Source organism: Nerophis lumbriciformis, linkage group LG19 (assembly GCF_033978685.3).
Source record: "Nerophis lumbriciformis linkage group LG19, RoL_Nlum_v2.1, whole genome shotgun sequence".
NCBI classification, from domain to species: Eukaryota; Metazoa; Chordata; class Actinopteri; order Syngnathiformes; family Syngnathidae; genus Nerophis; species Nerophis lumbriciformis.
Window position 1 is genome coordinate 13,889,779 of NC_084566.2, and position 25,382 is coordinate 13,915,160.

Sequence of the window (25,382 nt, forward strand, 5' to 3'; positions counted from 1 at the left end):
GTCTTCGTTGTCTACTACCAAGTCTGCCAGGATTAGAAAACACACTCGCGTTTGATTCCGGAAGTCGGAAGTGCGCTGCTATGGAAACGGAAATAAATGCGCCGAATAATTAGTTCCGGCTGTGCATAAAATGACCAAAATACGTTAAATATTGAACATGTTATACACATTATTATGTGTATAACATTATATACATACTTGCAGTGTGTATAAAAAAACGTTGATGTAGGGTTTTGAAGTTGTCTTAGAGGGCTTTGTAGGCTACAACGGTGACTCCTATTAGCCGCATCTTTTACACTTTTTTTTATCATCTTTAAAACCCTAAAAATAAAAATAAAAGACTGTGTTCTTGTCTCTTAATGTCTATGAATGTTCTCATTATGTGGGTCATTGTAATCTCAGGGCATTCAATGGACTGCAACTAGACTGTTTGGTTTGTCTAAGACAGGGGTGTCAGACATGTTTTCATTGAGGGCCACACGTAACAGTAAATAATTAATGAATTTGCCTATTCATTTAAATATTTTACTTTTTTTCTTGTAAAGAGTAAAAATAATCTGTGGATTTCACCACTGTTTTTTACAGAAAAAACTGTCAGCTCAGTTGCCAGGCTTTTACTGTAAAATATATGGTGTGTTTTTTTTATATTAATATTCTTACAACATATTACTGTAAATAGAAATACAGTACTGCTGTTTAATTTAATTTTGGCAACTCAGCTGCCAGTTTTTACCATAATAAAATGTGGTACCATAAAATCATCAACCGTGGATTTTACAGTAAAAAAACAACAAAAAACTATCCGCTCAGTCGACAGAATAGAAAAAAAAAAAAAAAACACTGGTCGTTTTTCTTTTCAATTTACAGTAATATGTTGTAAAAAAAACTCCCTAAATTTTACAGTTAAATCTATTGGTCATTTTTATAGTGTACAATTTGATGGATAATTTGCTTTGAAATCATAAGTTAAGCAGATATTTAAGTATTTATTTGGATTTTGACCAAAAAAGTTAGATAATATTTGTTGCAATATTGGACACTATTTTTTTTCCTGTCAAACTAGAAAAAAAAACTAATACCTTTTAGTAAGAAAATAAAGTAAAGAAAGAAGATAGGGGATTTTCTTGACACATTATTCCCAGGCTTTTGCGGGCCATATAAAATGACGTGGAGGGCCAGATTTGGCCCGCGGGCCTTGAGTTTGACACCTGTGGTCTCAAAAGACGTTTCACCTCTCATCCGAGTCGGCTTCATCAGTTCGTGCTCATAGACTTAGATTGATCAGGTCTAGTCTTAGACTTAGATTGATCAGATCTAGTCTTAGACTTAGATTGGTCAGGTCTAGTCTTAGACTTAGATTGGTCAGATCTAGTCTTAGACTTAGATTGGTCAGATCTAGTCTTAGACTTAGATTGGTCAGATCTAGTCTTAGACTTAGATTGGTCAGGTCTAGTCTTAGACTTAGATTGGTCAGATCCAGAGAATCGTCTTCTAAGACTAACCAAAGAGTCCAGTCTCTCATAAGGGTTATGAACGATAGGCAAAATTCCTAAAAAAAAATTAAAAAAAGTGCAGTCCCCTTTAAATTAAGACTGTAAAGGAGCTTATCGTACATTCCTGAACAACATTGTCAATATTTCACAGAAGAACCTGCAGAATAAGTCCAAATATTTTAGTAATATTGGAGAGAAAATCAAGGCCAAGCCACTTTGGCTTTGCTTGGAACCATCTCTAAATCAATATGAAGACTATCTGCAGTCCTTTTTGCGCACATTTTGCACAGTAAAGACCTCATGTGGCTCCCACTTTGATGTTTTTGTTTATCTCTTTGGAGAAGGGCCCTATCCTGGGACGGTTCTTCACAAGCTGGGGGGTTAGTAACACTGTACACTTGAGGACTCGGCGTGGGGGATTCAAACGCATCCTTCTGACCTTTCAAGGCTATCGTAGCAGGATGGGTCGAAGAGCTAGGCGAAGGGAATCGGTCGCTCCGTTTTGGGACCGATCGAAGTCTCACCCCGACTTTAGGCCGGCAGCAGCACCAGGAACACAGGCAGCTCCTCAGAGCACCCGCATCCCTGCATATTACCTTGCGGAAGTTGGGTCTCAGCGTGAGATAGATGATGGGGTTGTAAATGGTGGAGGACTTGGCAAACATGGCCGGCATGGCGAACGCCAGAGGAGGGATGTTCTCGATGTTTCCGAACGCAGCCCACATGGACACCAGAGCGTATGGACTCCAGGCCATGAAGAAACCGATGCAGACGGCGACGCTTAGCTTCCGGGACAAAAGAGGAGGACAAAGAAAGGAGTGGGTGTTGTTAAACTGGCAAACAGGAAGGCTAAGGGAAGCTTCAGGAAACTCCAGTTAGAGCTAGGATAAGTGATGGGTCAAACGATCATAATGCACTAGGAAAGGAGTGATATTGCCTCCTTGTGTGTCCCTTTACAATGAAAGGACTTCACCTAAGTCATTTAAATATATCTGCTATGTCATATATAACTGCCCAAGATCATTTTCATTGCATTTTAGCAGATTATTTATTGGCAGTTTAACTAATTTACCTCATGGTTTTCTGGCGCTATCTGGTGGGTATGATGCGCAATTACACCAAAACAATATTTTCTTGTTTTTCAATCGGCAAGAATGCTATTCCTTTGGTTTTCATTTTAAAAAAAAGTATAGTGATATAGCTTGAGTACAACCCGTTAAAAATAGCAGTTATAAAGAGGTCTAGAAATTGTGTATCATTTTTGTTCATCTTTTAACAATGTTGCAACCAAAATCACAATGCAATTTTTTTTTTTAAATTAAAAAAAAAAAACTGTGAAAACCTCCCTGGCGAAATTCCACTCTGCTAAACTTCAAACTGAAAAATCATATCCCATAAGAAACACGTAATGCCCATTTTGCACAAGGGTTAACGATGTTAAAAATGTATATTTTGCACAAAAAAATAATTATTGAACAATTACCGTATTCTCTGGACAATAGGGCGCATCGGATTAAAAGGCGCACTGCTGAAGAGCGGGTCTATTCAAGTCTTTTTTTCATACAAAAGGTGCATTAAAGGAGTCATATTATGATTTTTTTCTAAATGTAAAAGACTTCCTTGTGGTCTACATCAGTGGTCCCCAACCACTGGTAAAATAAAAATGGTTTTATCTTTTTTTTATTTAATCAACATAAAAAACACAATATATACATTATATATGAATATAGATCAATACAGTCTGCAGGGATACAGTCCGTAAGCACACATGATTGTATTTTTTTATGGAAAAAAACAAAAAACCCTCCTCCCCGGTCCGTGGGACAAATTTTCAAGCGTTGACCGGTCCGCAGCTACAAAAAGGTTGGGGACCACTGGTCTACATAACATGTAATGGTGGTTCTTTGGTCAAATTGTTGCATAGATTATGTTTTACAGATCATCTTCAAGTCGCTTTCTGACAGTCGCTTCAGGATGCGCCGTTTTGTGGGCGGTCTTATTTACGTGGCTCACCTTCGACAGCGTCTTCTCCCCGTCATCTTTGTTGTAGCGGTGAATGCCACATAAGAAGGTAGAGAAAAAGAAGAAGCTTATCGACTACGGTGTCGGCACGGACTACAATGGGGGACGCGAGCACATTTTCAGGACTTATGCAGATCCCAAATACAGACCAGCAGGTACCAGAAGGTAAAAAAGTTGGTTTTGCATAATATAGCGAAACAAAACGCCAGGTAATATGTCTGCTAATAGGTGCCGTTTTGCGGTCCTTATACACACACCATAGTAATACTTGTATGTTTAATCCGCCAACAATTCATCAAGCGGTGCGGTTTAATAGCTTACTAAAGTCGTACTAAAAACATTTTGACAGATTTTTGAGCGCCGTGTGTAATATTCTCAATGGAACATTTAAAGTTTTGGTGTTGTTTACTGGTGTCATCTTGCAGTTTACACGTACCTCTTATGTGTGACTGCCGTCTACTGGTCACACTTATCATTACACCATGCACCAAAAAAAATTGCTTCGAGGTTGGTAAGCACAACCAGAAGTATGCCGTACATTAGGCGCACCGCGTTTTAGGGCTGTCGATTTTTGAGAAAATTAAAGGATTTTAAGTGCGCCTTATAGTCTGAAAAACACGTTACTATCCCATAAATTTGTTTTAGTACAAAACATGCATTAATTAAATAATAAAAAAAGGTAATAAAACATTGTGAAAGTAAAATACTGCTTAGGGCCCCAAATTAGCCTGTATCATATCAATGAAGGGATTTTCTTAATGATGTCATGAAAACCCAGAATTTCAAAAGCGACAGTTTTGAGCACCTTTTCTATTAAAAGTGGGGGAAAAAGTGAGTAAGATAATACATTTTTCTTGATTGGTGCTCATTTCCCCAGTGTGGGATGAATAAAGTCTATCCTATCCTGTCCTAAAAGGCTCTCTGGACACATGTTGCTTTTAAAATGACTAGAAATACACGGTTGTATGCAACCACAAGGTACCCCAACTGACGGTATGTTAGCGCACTACAAAGTCTCTTCCATCACAATCCAGAGCTAATAAGAACTCATTGAGGTCATCGACTGTTGTGTCTCGTATTTGATCACCTGACCTGATTGACTGGTCACACAGTGAGACGTTTACCTTGACAATGATGATCTGGATGCTGCTCATGTGCGCCTGCCTGGATGCGTGCCGCTCCATGGTCTTGTGCGACGCGTGCACCGTGGCCAGAATCCGCGTGTAGGACGCCAGGATGATGCAGCACGGAAGGATGTAGCAGAAGAAGAACAGCGCCACCGTGTAGGAGCGTGCCGTCGGGAGCCGATTGGACAGGCGCCAGTCGATGCAGCAGGCTGTACCGTAAGGTTCTGGCCCGTATTCTCCCCAGTGGACCAGCGGGCAGCAGGCAAACAACAGCGCAAAGACCCAAGCACAGGAGATGAGTAGGCAGCCATGGAAGTTGTTGAATCGGTTTCCTATGATTGATGACAATAGAATAATTAATGATAAATGACTTGTGGCGCCCCCTAACGGTTATGCTTAAAATGCTTTGGAAAACATGGCAGAATACAACTAATACAGATATCCTCAAAATGATATCATTATTTGACAAATGCTCAATGACTTATGTCCCTGCAAATACTTCTGCTTGATTTTTTTAATCAATTTTGTTAACATTTTAGAAAAATGTCAGTCCAAAAAAGGGGTGTCCTACGGTTACAGTGGTTGTTTTGCAGAGGGCGTTGAGCGGTGTGAGAAATTTCAAGTTTGACATAACGGGTCAAACTTTCAGGTTTAATAATGGCGCCACCATGTAACAGGCAACACAGTAGGTTTAGTCTTTTTTTTCCTTTTTTTTTTTTTCACAATGAAGTATACAATAACGCATTATGTAATAATGTAATTCATTTTCATCATAATGATTGGCCACATTTTGTAATTGAATTATTGAACACATTTTGCAATAACTTATTAAATATTGCAAAAGTTATTACACAATGCGGGTGGTGCACTTTAAAAAAAATAAAATAAATATATATAAAAGAAGTTGTTGCATTGTGTAATGTATCATTGAAATAAAAGAACAACTATCCAAGCTATGCATCAACAGTGTTGGGACTAACGCGTTACCAAGTAACGCTTTACTGTAATGCCGTTATTTTCGGCGGTAACTAGTAGTCTAACGCGCTATTTTTTATATTCAGTAACTTAGCTACCGTTACTACATGATGCGTTACTGCGTTATTTTTTATATAGTATCGGCTAGAAACAGAAGATCTGAGTATGTTTTTTGAAGAGCCGTGGTGTCGTCCTTCTGATTCTTCCTGTGTCACAAGGAAGAGAAGAGGTGTCTGTGTATACCATCATGGCGGAGCCGAAGCAGAGTTTCTTAACATGGAGATATTCTCACTACTTTTCTTTTGTCGAGCACAAAGAAAATAACATTTTAGTTAAATGTAAGTTGTGTCTTGGATCAAAGATCATATCCACCCAAAACAGCAATTCAAATCTGCTGAAACAGCTACAAAAGCAACGTGCTTCGAAGAAGCTAGTAAAGAGAGACACAGTCTCCGATGCCACTTCACCTCCACCTCCACCTGAAGTGGTGGTGGTGGAGCAACAGCCGCAACAGCGGCTGGATTTAAACGGAGGGCCTGCAAGCCAGGACAACATTGATAGAGCCATTGCAGCGTTTGTGCTAGAAGACATGCAGGCTATTTCTACTGTGGAGTCACCCGCTTTCAGGCAGCTAATTAGCATGATAGCGGGCGTCAAACTGCAAATGGCACGAAAACATTTTCCAAATACCTGGACACAGTGGACAGTGAGTACATAAAAATGGAAAGCAAGCTAAAGAAAACACTCCAAACTCTGCCTCTGCTCATCATTCATCATTGAAGGTACACACACTCTGTCAATTCTCTTATATACTCTTTCATTCTAGACTTCTGCAGCTGTTTAAAATAGTTTTGTCAATTTGTTCTGGCCTGAAACATATCTTTGTCTTTGTGAGTTGTATGTAGACAACATTGCTTAGCAGAGTTCAGTGATGCAAATGCATGTCAAGTTGATCAACAGATTATATTATTCTCCAGTGCAATAACAGTACTGAAATGAAGGATAAAAGGGAATTAATGGGAGCCTTAAAAAAAAAAGAAGAAGTAACTAAATAGTTACTTTTCACAGTAACCCATTACTTTTTGGTGCAAGTAACTGAGTTAGTAACTGAGTTACTTTTGAAATAAAGTAACTAGTAACTGTAACTAGTTACTGGTTTTCAGTAACCAACCCAACAACTGTGCATCAATGGTCATTGATGTAATACATTATTTTTTGGGTTTCTTATTTCAATTTGTGTATTTTATTCTAAGCATCATGCGTAGTATAGTATAGTATATGATCCATATTCCATGAGTGTATGTATTCCAATATTTCAGTGCACTGGTACTTTTCATGTCAGTAATACTGCATTAGTATCAAAGTCTCCATAATCCATAAAGTTACATTTGATTTTGGTTTGACCAGTGAAAACTCCCACGAGAGTCTTAAATGATAAATGATAAATGGGTTGTACTTGTATAGCGCTTTTCTACCCTCAAGGTACTCAAAGCGCTTTGACACTACTTCCACATTTACCCATTCACACACACATTCACACACTGATGGAGGGAGCTGCCATGCAAGGCGCTAACCAGCACCCATCAGGAGCAAGGGTGAAGTGTCTTGCTCAGGACACAACGGACATGACGAGGTTGGTACTAGGTGAGGATTGAACCAGGACCCTCGGGTCGCGCACGGCCATTCTTCCACTGCGCCACGCCGTCCCTAAAAAGTCTTAAAATACATTTTAATTAAGATGAAATGCTTTGTGTTGCTGTGAGTTTTTCTAATTGAAAATGAGTGGTTTATTAGGGTGGTGTCAAATTTCTTTTTATTGAGGGCAGTAAATACAAATGGTAAATGGGTCGTACCTGTGTAGCACTTTTCTAACTTCAAGGTACTCAAAGCGCTTTGACACATTCACACACTGATGGTGGGAGCTGCCATGCAAGGCCCTTACCACGACCTATCTGGACCAGGGGTGAATTGTCTTGCTCGAGGACACAATGGACGTGACTAGAATGGCAGAAGGCAGGGATCGAACCAGGAACCCTCAGGTTGCTGGCCGCTCTACCAACCGAGCCGAATGAAAATAAATGTATAATCGCCCACAACTGGCTATGTGTTTGAATATTTTTTATGAACAAATGAATGGCTCCCTTGGTTTGAAATCATAAGTCAAGGTGAAAAGCAGATATTCAAGTATTTATTTGTACTAAAAAATGGTATTATGGTATATATTGACATTTGTTGCATGAGCTGATAAATAGTACTTTATTGACGCATATTATTTCCAGGTTTTCGCTTTCGCATAAAATGGATCTAAGCAAAGGCGGTCGCACTCCCTCTCTCTCTGTATCTGCCCTTGTCCTGTCTTATCTAAGCTTTAAGAGTCTCTCTTTCTGCGCACGTTGTGGTGCGTTGTTTTTTTATTAATATGCCGCCACATGCTTGAAATTATCAAAATATGTCAATATGACATGTTATTATAAATGCGCTTGTTACTACATTACATATATACTTACAGTGTATATGAAACCTTGATGGAGGTGTTTGGATGTTTTTTTTAAACACTTTATAGGCAGAATAGAGCGATTCCCAAAGACTCCATTGTAAGCAGACTTTTAATCACATTTATTTACGAGTTTGAATGCATAAAAAAGAAAAACATATCTGTTCTTGTTTTACATAAGGAGTAAGAATGATAGGCAACATTCCAAACAAAGGTCAGTTCCCCTTTAAGTCCATGAGGTGCAACGGATGGATTAAAAAGTGGCAGAAGGGCCGCAGCTTTGATATCGGATGCCCTTGCTGGTTATTTGGTTTTAGTTAACAAAAATAAAGTTTAACACGAAAACCAACTTTCTTATTCATTGTTTTACCTTTCTCCTTTTCAATGTTCAAAACTCCTTTTTCCAGATGAGATGAATACAGCTTTGAACTACAGTTGTCCCTTGTTTATCGCGGTTAAATGGTTAAGTGAATAAGCGATACGTGAAAATCTGCAAAGTAGGAATTCTTATTTATTTATCAAATAATTTCACAGTTAGAGCATAAAGTATCCTGTTTAAGAACTTCTTTAGTTTTTTTACATTATTAATTTACAACCCTCCAGATGAAATAACACCACATAGTCAACTTTACTCTCGTAAATATAGTCAATATAATAGAAAATAATACATATACTGTACTGTTATACATATAAGACATACTTAAGGCATATTGTATAGTAATAGACTCTCACTCACACACACACACACACACACACACACACACACACACACACACACACACACACACACACACAGTTCTTAAACACAAACACTAACGTGTAAAAATACTGCAACTTCTTCAAAGATGATTTGCTGTTTAATACAGTCCAGCACCTTACATTTGTTATTTTAAATTCATTTAGCCATTTTTTCTTTAGCCAAAATTACATCAAAATGTTATCAATTTGACTAATAATTGGCCGTAATCAAACGCAAAAAAAAGATTTTTTGATAAATACAATTTTAAAAAACAGCAAAAAAGCAAAGCTGCAAAATTTGGAGTGAAAAGTGATATGAAAGGGATGACTGTAATTAAAATTTAAATAACCTGGAAGTCAACCAGCATCACTGAAGGGACGCCAAAACCTGTAAATAATGTGCGTCAATAAAGCACTTCATCTTTCTTACTAAATGTATTAGTTTTTTCAATTCTGACAGAAAAAATGCATACATTTTAAAATGTTGTATTATCTGATCATGCATCAAATATTAAATTATATCATTTGAAAAAAACATTTTTGGAAAAGTAAATATCTTGTCACCTTGACTTAGGATTTCATCCATCTGTTAGTAAATGATATAGAATTCAAATGCAGGAGCTATTATATCATAAAGGTATTATATCTTTATATGTACATGTTACAAATGGCCTTCTGAGGGTAGCCGTAACTGCAATGTGTCCCTCCATGAAAACAAGTTTGAAACCCTTTACTCGCCCTCAAGAGGCACCACAGTCCACTAAATGGTGCTATCATCCTGACGCACAACCATGATAGACTTGCTTTAATGGGGAATATATAGCGACACGGTCACTTTAGAGACAAGTTTGTGTATTTCTCTAGTCTGACGACACATTCAATGCCAGTTGGCTTGATTACACGTTAATTGTGTAAAGCCTTCTGTGCCTCCAGTTGTACAGACCCCATTTCTCAGGTTCAAACAGAGGGCCCCCCACTGCACGGCATTAACCAACATCACAAGTCATCGAATGCAGCATGCAGTCTCGCAGGTCATCAAAGAGAGGTTTAATGTGCAGCTCTCGGTAAACGGATTAGGGATGAATCAACAAATCGGCCCATTTAGGGGACGTAGCGGTGAATCTTTCAGAGGCCACTTTGAAGGCTTACCGTAGAAGGGATAACACACTTTGATGAAGCACACCACGCTGAGCAGGGTGAGAGTGGTCAGGCTGCAGATGCCAAACAGCATGCTGCAGAAGGCGTAGATGGAGCACGCCGTCCTCCCATACAGCCACCTGTGTGGGAGGGGCACGGTGTGGGAAAGACAGAAAAAAATAAACAATTGGAATGAAAGCAAGACTTTCACACACAGCAACAAAGAGGCAAAATATACAAATAAAATATATTATTATATATATATTTGTTTTGCCATAAGGAATAATGTGCTCCAGTGTCAAGCTGTCGCCGCTATAACTAATTTTAACTATACAGACAACGTTTGAAGTAAGGCTGCAACAATTAATTGATTAAATCAATTGGAAAAAAAGCTTTGATTTATATTCCACAGCTTTGATTGATCTTTTATTGAGTGTAACTAATAAACATTTACATCATTCGGCTTTCTGTGCGGAGTTTGAACGTTCTACCCGTGACTGCGTGGGTTTCCTTCGGGTACTCCGGCTTCCTCCCACCTCCAAAAACATGCACCTGGGGATAGGTTGATTGGCAACACTAAATTGGCCCTAGTGTGTGAATGTGAGTGTGAATGCTGTCTGTCTATCTGTGTTGGCCCTGTGATGAGGCGGCGACTTGTCCAGGATGTACCCCGCCTTCCGCCTGAATGCAGCTGGGATAGGCTCCAGCAACCGCCCGCGACCCCGAAAGGGACAAGCGGTAGAAAATGGATGGGATGGATGTGTGAATGTGTTTGTGAATGTTGTCTGTCTATCTGTGTTGGCCCTGCAATGAGGTGACCACTTGTCCAGGGTGTACCCCGCCTTCCGCCTGAATGCATCTGGGATAGGCAACAGCACACCCACGCGACCCTGACAGGAACAAGCGGTAGAAAATGGATGGCTGGATAATCGGAAATGCATGGAGTCCTTTAAATACACTGACATTATTCTTATTAATGCACATATGTTAAAAGTGCAATTTCATAAATATTTATCATATATATATATATATATATATATATATATATATATATATATATATATACACACACACACAAATATATATGCATACATATACATATACACACACACACACACACACACACATATATATATATATAAACACATATACATATATACACATATGAATGTACATATATACATGTCAATATCAGTGACGTGCAGTCACTGGAGGCAGGTGAGGCGGGGCCTCACCTGCCATCATGGAAAGAAAAAAAATGTAAAAAGAAAAATTGTTTATTAAATTGTTATATGTATCCAGTGATTATACTATAAAGTTATTTTCCATTTAACTTCACCAGTTTTAGATTATTTTTATTTAAAATCGCTGAATTTTCACATTTGCCGTTCAAATACTGAGAAGAGACGGTGCGGTGAACAGCAGCCAGTTGAGGCACGTCACTCAGTTGTGCCTCAACATGGATTGCGGACTCGGCTAACTGCTGGCCTGCTGTGCAGTGAGACCGTATTGCTATATGAATTATATTATACATTTCCATAGTTTAGTTAGCTGAGGTATATAATGTACAATGTATTTTGTCAACAACTGTATGTGTGTAACGTATTTCTTGCGCTGAGCGATCATAAAACGGCTGCAAAAGACGCACTGGCTGAGGCTCGCAGTAATCCCGCCTCCTTGTGCTGTTTAATGCACCCCCGACGGGAGCGCCACACCAACCAAAGCCCACACCCAAACCCTCCACGTGCAAGACCGAACCCACTCAAAAAAGTCACTCAAGAAGCCAAAAAGTGCAAAAACAACAATGCTCGCGTTGGAGGAGCCGCGAACGACCGCAGGGCCACAACATTAGGTACACCTGCAGACTGCAGCACAGATTTCATGTTTCATTCATTCACAACTCCTCCAACACGAACACCACTGTTCCCGCACTTATAAGTAAAGGTAAGACCATAATAAAAAAATTTTTATTAAATGTGCTTTTTTGTGTGCTACAGTTTGTATGTGTAAAGTTAAAGTTAAGTTAAAGTACCAATGATTGTCACACACACACTAGGTGTAATGAAATTTGTCCTCTGCATTTGACCCATCCCTTGTTCACCCCCTGGGAGGTGAGGGGAGCAGTGGGCAGCAGCGGCGCCGCGCCTGGGAATCATTTTTAGTGATTTAACCCCCAATTCCAACCCTTGATGCTGAGTGCCTGTCAGAGTTTGTAGGACACGAACCCCGGCGGAAGGCGTTATACGGGAAAACATGATTTAATGTTCATAAAGTAAAGGAAAAAACACAAACCAGGAACTAGGAACAGGAAACAGGATGCCAGGGAAACAAGAACTGGAAGACGAGGAACAAAAAGACAGCAGACTACAAACAGCTACAGAATATAGCTTACCGCTACCGCATCCAGCTACACTGACAACGACAAGTAGAAATGACAATGATCCAGCACTGACTGGAGGGGAAGGCAGGTTTAAATAGCAGCTGGCTGATTGACACCAGGTGTGGCCAGGTGCCAATCAGCCACAGCTGAGGGGACACAGCACTCAGGGAGACAAGTAGGAAATAAAGACAAAATAAAAGTGCTGGACAGAAAACTAAGACAAACGCAGAGAAAAAACTAAAACACAGTCAAACTGTCAGGGACAAGCCTGACAGTAGCCCCCCTTCCTATAACGGATACAAGACGTTCTAGAACCCCCCCCGCCCCAAAAAAGTCCAAAGTCACGGGAGGGTGGAGGGAGGACAAGGAGGTGGGCCACCAGGCTAAGTGTCCTCGCAACCAGCGGGGAAGAGTTAGGTGGCGACGGCGAGTTGAACGCCGCCGCAATTGGCGAGGCGACTCGTCCGCCGGTGTGGGAGAACCCACCGGAGACGATGGTGGTGGCGCCCTCTGCTGGCCCACCGGGGAGGATGGTGGTGGCGCCCTCTGCTGGCCCACCGGGGAGGATGGTGGTGGCGCCCTCTGCTGGCCCACCGGGGAGGATGGTGGTGGCGCCCTCTGCTGGCCCACCGGGGAGGATGGTGGCGGCGTCTGTTGGCCCACCGGAGAGGAGGATGGTGGCGCCCTCTGCTGCTGGCCCACCGGAGAAGAGGATGGTGGCGCCCTCTGCTGCTGGCCCACCGGAGAAGAGGATGGTGGCGCCCTCTGCTGCTGGCCCACCGGAGAAGAGGATGGTGGCGTCCTCTGCTGCTGGCCCACCGGAGAGGAGGATGGTGGCGCCCTCTGCTGCTGGCCCACCGGAGAGGAGGATGGTGGCGCCCTCTGCTGCTGGCCCACCGGAGAGGAGGATGGTGGCGCCCTCTGCTGCTGGCCCACCGGAGAGGAGGATGGTGGCGCCCTCTGCTGCTGGCCCACCGGAGAGGAGGATGGTGGCGCCCTCTGCTGCTGGCCCACCGGAGAGGAGGATGGTGGCGCCCTCTGCTGCTGGCCCACCGGAGAGGAGGATGGTGGCGCCCTGTGCTGCTGGCCCACCGGAGAGGAGGATGGTGGCGCCCTCTGCTGCTGGCCCACCGGAGAGGAGGATGGTGGCGCCCTCTGCTGCCGGCCCACCGGAGAGGAGGATGGTGGCGCCCTCTGCTGCCGGCCCACCGGAGAGGAGGATGGTGGCGCCCTCTGCTGCCGGCCCACCGGACTGCATGGTGGCGTCTGCCGGCCCACCGGACTGCATGGTGGCGTCTGCCGGCCCACCGGACTGCATGGTGGCGTCTGCCGGCCCACCGGACTGCATGGTGGTGTCTGCCGGCCCACCGGACAGGATGGCGCCGTCTGTTGCAGACCCACTGGGGTGAGGAGTAGCTGTGCCTCCCCAGCTGCACAGCTACTCATAGCCCTCCCATCAAGGGACGGATCCAAGACGTCCCACGAGAAACCAACACAGGACAGGGATGGGTGGGAGGGATCACAAAAAGAGGCAAAGCTTTTTTTTGATTCGGCCATCAACGATAAAGCTTTGTTAAGTCTCTCCGCCAAGGAAATCTCCGCGAGGTTCGTACTAGGCTGGATCATTATGTCAGAGTTTGTAGGACACGAACCCCAAGATGCAGAGAAGGCGGAAGGCGTTATACGGGAAAACATGATTTAATGTTCATAAAGTAAAGGAAAAAACACAAACCAGGAACTAGGAACAGGAAACAGGATGCCAGGGAAACAAGAACTGGAAGACGAGGAACAAAAAGACAGCAGACTACAAACAGCTACAGAATATAGCTTACCGCTACCGCATCCAGCTACACTGACAACGACAAGTAGAAATGACAATGATCCAGCACTGACTGGAGGGGAAGGCAGGTTTAAATAGCAGCTGGCTGATTGACACCAGGTGTGGCCAGGTGCCAATCAGCCACAGCTGAGGGGACACAGCACTCAGGGAGACAAGTAGGAAATAAAGACAAAATAAAAGTGCTGGACAGAAAACTAAGACAAACGCAGAGAAAAAACTAAAACACAGTCAAACTGTCAGGGACAAGCCTGACAGTAGCCCCCCTTCCTATAACGGATACCAGACGTTCTAGAACCCCCCCCGCCCCAAAAAAGTCCAAAGTCACGGGAGGGTGGAGGGAGGACAAGGAGGTGGGCCACCAGGCTAAGTGTCCCCGCAACCAGCGGGGAAGAGTTAGGTGGCGACGGCGAGTTGAACGCCGCCGCAATTGGCGAGGCGACTCGTCCGCCGGTGTGGGAGAACCCACCGGAGACGATGGTGGTGGCGCCCTCTGCTGGCCCACCGGGGAGGATGGTGGTGGCGCCCTCTGCTGGCCCACCGGGGAGGATGGTGGTGGCGCCCTCTGCTGGCCCACCGGGGAGGATGGTGGTGGCGCCCTCTGCTGGCCCACCGGGGAGGATGGTGGCGGCGTCTGTTGGCCCACCGGAGAGGAGGATGGTGGCGCCCTCTGCTGCTGGCCCACCGGAGAAGAGGATGGTGGCGCCCTCTGCTGCTGGCCCACCGGAGAAGAGGATGGTGGCGCCCTCTGCTGCTGGCCCACCGGAGAAGAGGATGGTGGCGCCCTCTGCTGCTGGCCCACCGGAGAAGAGGATGGTGGCGCCCTCTGCTGCTGGCCCACCGGAGAGGAGGATGGTGGCGCCCTCTGCTGCTGGCCCACCGGAGAGGAGGATGGTGGCGCCCTCTGCTGCTGGCCCACCGGAGAGGAGGATGGTGGCGCCCTCTGCTGCTGGCCCACCGGAGAGGAGGATGGTGGCGCCCTGTGCTGCTGGCCCACCGGAGAGGAGGATGGTGGCGCCCTCTGCTGCTGGCCCACCGGAGAGGAGGATGGTGGCGCCCTCTGCTGCCGGCCCACCGGAGAGGAGGATGGTGGCGCCCTCTGCTGCCGGCCCACCGGAGAGGAGGATGGTGGCGCCCTCTGCTGCCGGCCCACCGGACTGCATGGTGGCGTCTGCCGGCCCACCGGACTGCATGGTGGCGTCTGCCGGCCCACCGGACTGCATGGTGGCGTCTGCCGGCCCACCGGACAGGATGGCGCCGTCTGTTGCAGACCCACTGGGGTGAGGAGTAGCTGTGCCTCCCCAGCTGCACAGCTACTCATAGCCCTCCCATCAAGGGACGGATCCAAGACGTCCCACGAGAAACCAACACAGGACAGGGATGGGTGGGAGGGATCACAAAAAGAGGCAAAGCTTTTTTTTGATTCGGCCATCAACGATAAAGCTTTGTTAAGTCTCTCCGCCAAGGAAATCTCCGCGAGGTTCGTACTAGGCTGGATCATTATGTCAGAGTTTGTAGGACACGAACCCCAAGATGCAGAGAAGGCGGAAGGCGTTATACGGGAAAACATGATTTAATGTTCATAAAGTAAAGGAAAAAACACAAACCAGGAACTAGGAACAGGAAACAGGATGCCAGGGAAACAAGAACTGCAAGACGAGGAACAAAAAGACAGCAGACTACAAACAGCTACAGAATATAGCTTACCGCTACCGCATCCAGCTACACTGACAACGACAAGTAGAAATGACAACGATCCAGCACTGACTGGAGGGGAAGGCAGGTTTAAATAGCAGCTGGCTGATTGACACCAGGTGTGGCCAGGTGCCAATCAGCCACAGCTGAGGGCACACAGCACTCAGGGAGACAAGTAGGAAATAAAGACAAAATAAAAGTGCTGGACAGAAAACTAAGACAAACGCAGAGAAAAAACTAAAACACAGTCAAACTGTCAGGGACAAGCCTGACAGTGCCAAGCAGGGAAGAATGCTGGTATGAGCTTTTAAACATAACCCGTCAACTGCTGCCAATCAAATGGTGAATAAGATACTCTTTAAGGTTCATATGTTTGTAAATCTGACTGTGATGAAGTCAGTGCCTCACCAGTCATGAACCTCACCGCACGTCACTGGTCAATATATATACACATGTATATATGTACATATATATGCATCAGGACCATTTTTATATATGTACATATATATGCATATATACATGTATATATATATATATGTACATACATATATATATATATATGTACATATATATGCATATGTACATGTATATATATATGTACATATATATATGCATATATACATGTATATATATGTACATATATAAAAGTGGTCCTGATTGAAACAACTTAAGGGTCATTTGACTGTAGGTAAGCATGGTCTATGTTAGACCATAGTACCTGTGGTAGACACTGGAAGTTATGGCCATCGGGGAGAGAGACAGAGTCAGGCCCAGGTCGCTGACAGCCAAGTTGATGATGAAGTGTTCAGCTGGCTTCAAGACGTGCTTTTTCTTGTAGGACACATACAGCAAGGTGCTGTTGCCAAATAGTGAGCAAAGTCCTGCATAAAAACAAGAACCAAAACAGTAGGTATTTCCACCTACATCTACAATCTAATAAGATCAAATACAAGAAATGCCTCATATACCACTATGACTCCAAATACATGTAGACAACCACAATGTACCTTACTGCACATGCATGCATTCTAGACAATACAGTGCATCCGGCTTCACTTTTTGTTATGTAATAGCCTAATTCCAAAATTAAATACATTTATTTGTGTCCTGATTCAACACACAATACCCCATAATGACAATGTGAAAATGTTTTGGGGTTTTTTGTGTGTTTTTTTGCAAATGTATTAAATATTAAAAAACTAAGTACTCACTGCCTTTGCCATGAAGCTCAAACGTGAGATCAGGTGCATCCTGTTTCCACTGAGCATCCTTGAGATGTTCCTACAGCTCAAAGGGGATGTTTGCAACATTTGCACAGCCGCCTCAAGGGCGCAAACGAGCAATCCTAACTGTCAAGGCCAACGACAGTCGTTGAAGTGCAATTTCCCCTCGTTAGCATTGAGGTATTGTGTGAATCGCTGTGGATCGACTACTACCAGTACAAAATAGTCGGAATTCCCTGCGTAAGCATTCCAATCAGTTGTAAATAAATGGCACAAATGGCAGACTGGTCATTTTCTGTGACCAGAATGTTTCTAACTCCTGTTATTTGTTGGAGGCTAAATTGCAGAGTCTTTTAGGAATGGTTGAAAGGACAGTGTTGTATGTGGGAGTAAGTGATGTGGCAGACCTATGGCGTCACATTAGTGCCAAAAATCCGAACGCATAAAAACTGTTATCGCGCACTGATTCTCCACTTCGTGCGCGCGCGCGACACCATTTTGCGCGCGCGTGGTGCCTTTTTGCGCGCGCGCGGTGCCTTTCTGTGCACGCGCGACGCCTTTCTGCGCGCTCTCTGTGTACTCCTGGCATCTCTCCTCGCGCTGTCATGTTTCTTTTTGGCACTTTGGGGGCGGGTATGCTTAGACGGCCCCTTCTTTCTGATTGGCTGTGAGCATTTTTCATATGACCAATGATTCTCCAGCGTAGCAAGGTTGTAGCCATCTTACCTCGGACATCTAGCCTCAATCATTACATTGATGTCAATGGTACATGTACTAATTAAATTACCATAACTTGCTCAATTTTCGACCAATTTACAAACGGTTTGCCTTGTTACAAATCTTATTACATGTAGATATGACATAGGATGCTGTACCTGTTGAAATTACCTCTTTCGCTTTAAAAAAAAAAATGACTTAATTGTGCAACATAGTTGTGTAGGGTCAGTGTTAGTCAGTTCTCTGATTATTTTAAACTGTTTCAGAAAACATTATTAAAAGCTATTTTTAACATTTTAAAAACAAAATTCAAAGATTATTTCATTAATTTTATGGCTGAATCAAAAGAAATTCCATAAATTAGAAAACCAATGTTCAAGAAGAAGTGAAAATATAAAATAATGTTATTGCTGGTGGACCAGTTCTGGCTGAAAGATGTGATTATGGTGTTTGTTGTCTTATTATTTATTTGGGTCACATTTTGTATTACCCTGTATTGTGTTTATGTGGTATGAAATAACCTTCATCAGCGCGCAACATTTTTTTATCCACTTCTACCTCCGTAAATCTTGATACATATTGACGATGACCCGCCCTGCTATACTTCTGATTGGCTCTGAGCATTTTTCAGCATTTTTCGCCTGACCAATCAGAAAGAAGGGGCCGTCCAAGCATACCCGCCCCCGAAGTGCCAAAAAGAAACATGACAGCGCGAGGAGAGATGCCAGGAGTACACAGAGAGCGCGCAGAAAGGCGTCGCGCGCGCACAGAAAGGCACCGCGCGCGCGCAGAAAGGCACCACGCGCGCGCAAAAAGGGTGTCGCGCGCGCACGAAGTGGAGAATCAGCGCGCGATAGCAGTTTTTATGCGCTAGGATTTTTGGCACTAATGTGACGCCATACAGACCACCTTCTCTGTTCTGAGATGGTTTTTCAACCTTGACATAGATGGCTTCCCTCACTCCTCTTTCGTACCATCCGTCTTCCCTGTTCAGAATCTGTACATTTTTGTTCTCAAAGGAGTGCTGTTTCTCCCTAAGAAGCAGGTAGCCAGCAGAGTCTTGGCCTGAAGAGCATTATTTTTGCAAATAGTATAATTTAATGGCAGCAACACATTGCAAAAAAGTTGGCACATGGGAATTTTTACCACTGTGTTACATGGCCTTTCCTTTTAACAACACTCAGTAAATTTTTGGGAACTGAGGAGACCAATTTTTGAAGCTTTTCAGGTGGAATTCTTTCCCATTCTTGCTTGATGTATAGCTTAAGTTGTTCAACAGTCCGGGATCTCCATTGTCGTATTTTCACGCTTCATAATACGCCACACATTTTCAACTGATTTAATAAAAAATAAAAAATAAAAAATAAAAAATAAAAAATAAAAATTTTGGGGGGGCCACGGCCCGGTGGTTGGGGACCACTGATCTACGTCACAGCAGTTCAGACAAGGAACAAAGCAGAGTGGGCACGGTTTGTTTTCATAGCAGCCAGCCCGAAACGTATGTGTCAGGAACAGATGCGGTAGCAAGTTTTTACAACAAAGTTCTGCATAAAAGTGATAAAATATCATATTGTAGGTGTTTATTACACTTTGCATTCATATTTTGCTGTTTGTTACATTTTGTTGTGTTTTGCTTGATTGTAAAAGATACACAACTATTGAGGAGCTGGTCTGACAAGTAAAAGAGGAGCGATGTTCATATGTTGTTAATATTAATGTGTTTTATTGTTTATAGTTAATATTGTAAATCCCAATTTCTTTATTTTCATGTACATTTAGGGTGTCCCATTCAGTAAAAAAAACCTGTAAAATTAAATTCCGTTTTTTAAAGGTGGTATGTCATAACTTTTTTAGAACTCTATCAGACATTGTGACTTTTGGTATTAGTATTCCTGAAAAAAAGGACCCAAACACACATACTGTACAGCTAAATTTTTTTACAGCTAAATGTGTGCCGTATTTTCGGAGTATAGGTCACACCGGAGTATAAGTCGCAACTGCCGAAACTGCATAATAAAGAAAAAAAAAACAAATATAAGTCGCACTGGAGTATAAGTCGCATTTTTGGGGGAAATGTATTTGATAAAATCCAACACCAAGAATAGACATTTGAAAGGCAATTTAAAATAAATGAAGAATAGTGAACAACAGGCTGAATAATACATTATATGACGCATAAATAACTAACTGAGAACGTGCTTGGTATGTTAACGTAACATATTATGGTAAGAGTCATTCAAATAACTAAAACATATAGAACATGCTATACGTTTACCAAACAATCTGTCACTCCTAATCGCTAAATCCCATGAAATCTCATACGTCTAGTCTCTTACGTGAATGAGCTAAATAATATTATTTGATATTTTACGGTAATGTGTTAATAATTTTACACATAAGTCGCTCCTGAGTATAAGTCACACCCCCGGCCAAACAATGAAAAAAACTGCGACTTATAGTCCGAAAAATACGGTATATATCATTTATACACACATACACATTGGCCCCCCAGACACTTGTTTCTCTCTCAATGTGGCTGCGAGTCAAAATATTTGCCCAGCTCTGTACTTGTCAGGAAGTAGTGGTGACGAACCCCAAGATGCAGAGATGGCAGGCTTAGTGAAGGAAAACATGATTTTATTGTCCCAAAAATGCAAGGAAAACACAAACCAGAAACCAGGAAACAGGCAAACTTGAGACAGCAAACAGGAACCAGGAAACAGGAAGAACTGGAGACAGCAAACCGTCTAAAGCGTTCAGCATACAGGAACAGCTCACAGTCCACAGCATACAGCTAGTAATACTCCAGCACTGACTGGAGGGTGAGGCAGGTATAAATAGGAGCCTGATTGGCAATTGCCACCAGGTGTGCCAGACTGCCAATCAGGTACAGGTGAGGGAAACAAGCGCTCAGGGAAACATGCAGGAAAAGGAACCAAAATAAGAGCGCTGACAGGAAATAAAACAAACACCGAGAAAAAAACATAACATAACCAGACTGTCAGTGAGAATCCTGACAGTAGCCCCCCTTCCGATAACGGATACCAGACGATCTAGAAAAATTACAAAAAAAAAAAAGTCCAAAGTCACGGTAGGGTGGAGGGAGGACAAGGCGGTGGGCCACCAGGCCAAGTGCCCCCACAACCAGCGGGGAAGAGTCAGGTGGCGACTGCGAGTTGAGCGCCGCCGCAATTGGCAAAGTGGTCGCCCATGGAATGGCCACATCCGTGGCCGACAAGAGGGCTGCATGCCGGCGTCTGATGGCCGACCGTGCGTCAGGCCAGCTGGAGGTTGTGGAGGCGACGATGCTGGAGACGCTGGCGAAGCCGTTGGACGGTCCGCTAGAGACGAGGAAGCTGATGTCGTCGCCGTGGGCGGAGCCAGCGACGAGGAAGACGATGTTGTCGTCGTGGGCGGAGCCAGCGACAAGGAAGACGATGTCGTCGGCGTGGGCGGAGTCAGAGGAGCAGACGGCTCGTCTGCCGGCGTAGGAGGGCTCACCGGGGTTGATGGCGTCCACAGACCCCCCGGGGTGGATTGCGGCGTCTGTAGTCCCACCGGGGTGGATGGCGGCGACTGCGGCAGATCCACTGGAGTTAGAAGTAGCTGTGCCTCCCCAGCTACACAGCTACTCATAGCCCCCCCCCCTCAAGGGACGGATCCAAGACGACCCCTAAGAGGCCCACAGACAGAGATGGGTGCCAGGGAGCTTGAAAGGAGGCAAAACATCTCCTCCATTCGGCCATCAGCGCCAGCATCCTGTCTAGCCTCTCCGCCATAGAAATCTCTGCAGGGTTCGTATTTGGCTGGAGTATTCTGTCAGGAAGTAGTGGTGACGAACCCCAAGATGCAGAAATGGCAGGCTTGGTGCAGGAAAACATGATTTTAATGTCCCAAAAATGCAAGGAAAACACGCACCAGAAACCAGGAAACAGGCAAACTTGAGACAGCAAACAGGAACCAGGAAACAGGAAGAACTGGAGATAGCAAACAGTCGAAAGCGTTCAGCATACAGGAACAGCTCACAGTCCACAGCATATAGCTAGTAATACTCCAGCACTGACTGGAGGGAGAGGCAAGAATAAATAGGAGCCTGATTGGCAATTGCCACCAGGTGTGCCAGACTGCCAATCAGGTACAGGGGAGGGAAACAAGCGCTCAGAAAGACATGCAGGAAAAGGAACCAAAATAAGAGCGCTGACAGGAAATATAACAAACGCAGAGAAAAAAAACATAACATTGTAGCGGTTGATTTAAGGACATAATTCACCACACCTGTTATTTGAGTTTGTCATCATCATCATTCACTGTACTGTTCTATTGTGCATATGACAATGTTGTTCTTTGTGTGCAGTTAAGAGCGAGTAATTCAGCGCGGCCCCTTTAAGTGGCCGTCAGAAGATTCTCACAAAGGTGGGGGTTTGTTGTTCCCGCGATATTTGAGTTTTTGTGAGGTAAGCATTCATTCTTGCTTGTGCTTGGAAGAATAAACGACGCACACGTTTTTGTGTGTCAACTATACTTCAAGTTGTCTTGCTTTCACGCTACGAGCACAACACTGGTGACCCCGACGCTTCACTGAACGGATTCAGTGAATATTATCGACCATGACGGCGAATGCGGTTTCTCTAAAGCTGCCCGAGTTCTGGGAAACTTCCGCGACCATCGCGGCCCCTTTAAGTGGCCGTCAGTAGATTCTCACAAAGGTGGGGGTTTGTTGTTCCCGCGATATTTGAGTTTGTGAGGTAAGCATTCATTCTTGCTTGTGCTTGGAAGAATAAACGACGCACACGTTTTTGTGTGTCAACTATACTTCAAGTTGTCTTGCTTTCACGCTACGAGCACAACATAACCAAACTGTCAGTGAGAATCCTGACAGTACTAGTCCATACAGTAAACATAAAGACAAGTGGCGCCTCTATCCAGATTTTCTGAGAATATGACAAATAAATAGCTTTTTAAAATTGCAGTAGACTTGACTCACCAAAGACTGAGTAGACCACAGCCACAGTTATGTCCAGAGGTACAGGGATGCTCGACTGAAAGGTAATGTCCTTGTCCGATGCCCCCATCTGAAGAAGGAAAGAAAAACAGATGAGATATGTTTTATTGAAAGTATTATCTTTGTGTACAAAGTCAGGAGGAAAGTGGCACAGACAGAATACCGTATAAGGTTCAATAGATGATGCGAGGGTCGATAAACAAGAGGGGGTACATGACTGGCAACAGAGAGATGGACCTGATCGCAAGTCATATTTCTGATAATAAAACAAATTTACTCCAGCATTACTGGATAAATAAACATCATACAGTAAATGTTTGTATGGAGTTTTCAGTAACATCTAAAGGTTGTGGAGCTCGGTGGAGTTTTTAAATGTGAACAATTCAAACAAGATACATTTAGAAACTTACAAGAATCTACATAAAAGGACTTTTTAACATTTTTAATAGAAATAACGGGATGAGGCGGGAGCATAACAGTGCAATTGGGCATTACTGTCTTTTCTGGACCATAGGGTGCACCGGATTATAAAGCGCACCACCGCGGGCCTAGTCAGGTTTATTTTCATACAAAAGGCGCACCAGATTATAGAGCGCATTAAAGGGGTCATATTATGATTTTGTTTTCTAAATGGAAAACACTTCCTTGTGGTCTACATCAGTGGTCCCCAACAACCGGGCCACGGCCCAGTACCGGTCCATGGATCGATTGGTACCGGGCCGCACAAGAAAAAATATATATATATATATTTTATTTAAAAAAAAAAAATTAAACCAACATAATAAACACAAGATACACTTACAATTAGTGCACCAACCCAACAAACCTCCCTCCCCCATTTAAGTGTTAACTGCGGACCGGTCAACGCTTGAAAATTTGTCCCACGGACCGGGGGGGGGGGGGTTGTCATACAAAAATACAATCATGTGTGCTTACAGACTGTATCCCTGCAGACTGTATTGATCTATATTGATATTTACTGTAGGAATCACAAATATTAATAACTTACACTCATTCGCACAAAAGGGTTGTTTCTTTCTGTTATTAATATTTGTGGTTCCTACAGTATATATCAATATAGATCAATACAGTCTGCAGGGATACAGTCTGTAAGCACACATGATTGTATTTTTGTATGACAAACCCCCCCGGTCCGTGGGACAAATTTTCAAGCGTTGACCGGTCCGCAGTTAAAAAAAGGTTGGGGACCACTGGTCTGCATAACATGTAATGGTGGTTCTTTGTTGCATAGATGATGTTTTACAGATCATCTTCCAGCCGCTTTCTGACAGTTGCTTCAGGATGTACTGTTTTGTGGGCGGTCTTATTTACGTGGCTCACCTTTGACAGCGTCTTCTCCCCGTCATCTTTGTTATAGCGGTGTAGCGTGCAAGGACGGGGGTGGAAGAAGTGTCAAAAGATGGAACTAACTGTTTTAATGACATTCCGACTTTACTTCAATCAATAACGGAGCAGCATCTTCTCATCCGTAGCTCACTAGTGCAACAAAAGGCTGGAAATATGTCCCGTGAAAAAACGTCCGACCAGAACTCTCTAATAACTAAAGTTCCTTGGGTGAATAATGTAAATTCAGTACACCGGTATGTCTGTTTCATGGCGAGTTTACTGACAGATATAAAATAACTTTACCTACTTTATATTAGAAATGGCAACCGCAGAGGATGAATGTCCAATAACAAGAAGATAGAGAAAAAGAAGACTACGGTGTCACCATGGACTACAAAGGCGGATGCGCACAACTTTTCAGGACTTATGCAGATCCCAGATACAGATCCGCAGGTACCAGAAGGTAACAAAAGTTGCATTTACATAATATTGCGAAACAAAACGCCAGATAATATGTCTTACCTTATACACACACCATAATAATACTTCTATGTTGAAGCACAGTACAATCCATCAAGCGGTGCAGCTTCATAGCTTACCAAAGTCGTACAAAAACATTTTGATAGATTTTTGAGCGCCGTGTGTAATGTTCTATATTTTCAATGGAACATATAAAATGTTGGTGTCGTTTACTTGAGTCATATTGCAGTCTACACCTATCTTTAATGTGTGACTGCCGTCATATTGCAGTCTACATGTATCTAATGTGTGACTGCCATCTACTGGTCACACTTGTCATTTCACCATGTACCAAATAAAATAGCTTCAAGGTCGGTAAGCACAACCAGACTTATTCCGTACATTAGGCGCACTGTCGAGTTGTGAGAAAATGAAAGGATTTTAATTGCGCCTTATAGTCGGAAAAATACGGTATTTTAATTTTTGCCATCTAATTATGAATTGTCCTCCTTTTTTATGCATGAATAAACATGTGTGTGTAAAGTGGACCAACTGTGCACCCACAGATAGAGAGTTTGGTCGTGCATCCTGAGCCAGTGAGCCAAAAGCTGTCAGGGGAGTGAGGTTTACACAATGTTCTGTCACACAGCCAGTAGCTGGTTAGGATTTAATAAAAATGTTGACGTCAGTTATGTATAGAGACGGAGTTTGTGGAGCTCCGTGAAGTTTTAACATT

The 25,382-nt window shown here is 43.4% G+C and overlaps 1 protein-coding gene across 4 annotated transcripts in view; it reads right to left on the reverse strand.

Annotated features, from left to right (window-relative positions):
• Positions 1-1,521: 1,521 nt before the first annotated feature.
• LOC133618816 (opsin-5-like) overlaps positions 1,522-25,382 on the reverse strand; it is a 71,669-nt gene continuing 47,808 nt past the window's right edge. For all 4 annotated transcript variants that reach the window (XM_061979555.1, XM_061979554.1, XM_061979553.1 and 1 more), the window contains 5 exons: positions 22,823-22,910; positions 16,617-16,779; positions 9,999-10,126; positions 4,640-4,974; positions 1,522-2,278 (listed from right to left, as the gene is read on the reverse strand). In XM_061979555.1, the coding sequence (XP_061835539.1) occupies positions 1,694-2,278; positions 4,640-4,974; positions 9,999-10,126; positions 16,617-16,779; positions 22,823-22,910 (1,299 nt within the window). In that variant the 3' untranslated portion in view covers positions 1,522-1,693. The remainder of the gene's footprint in view (positions 2,279-4,639; positions 4,975-9,998; positions 10,127-16,616; positions 16,780-22,822; positions 22,911-25,382) is intronic.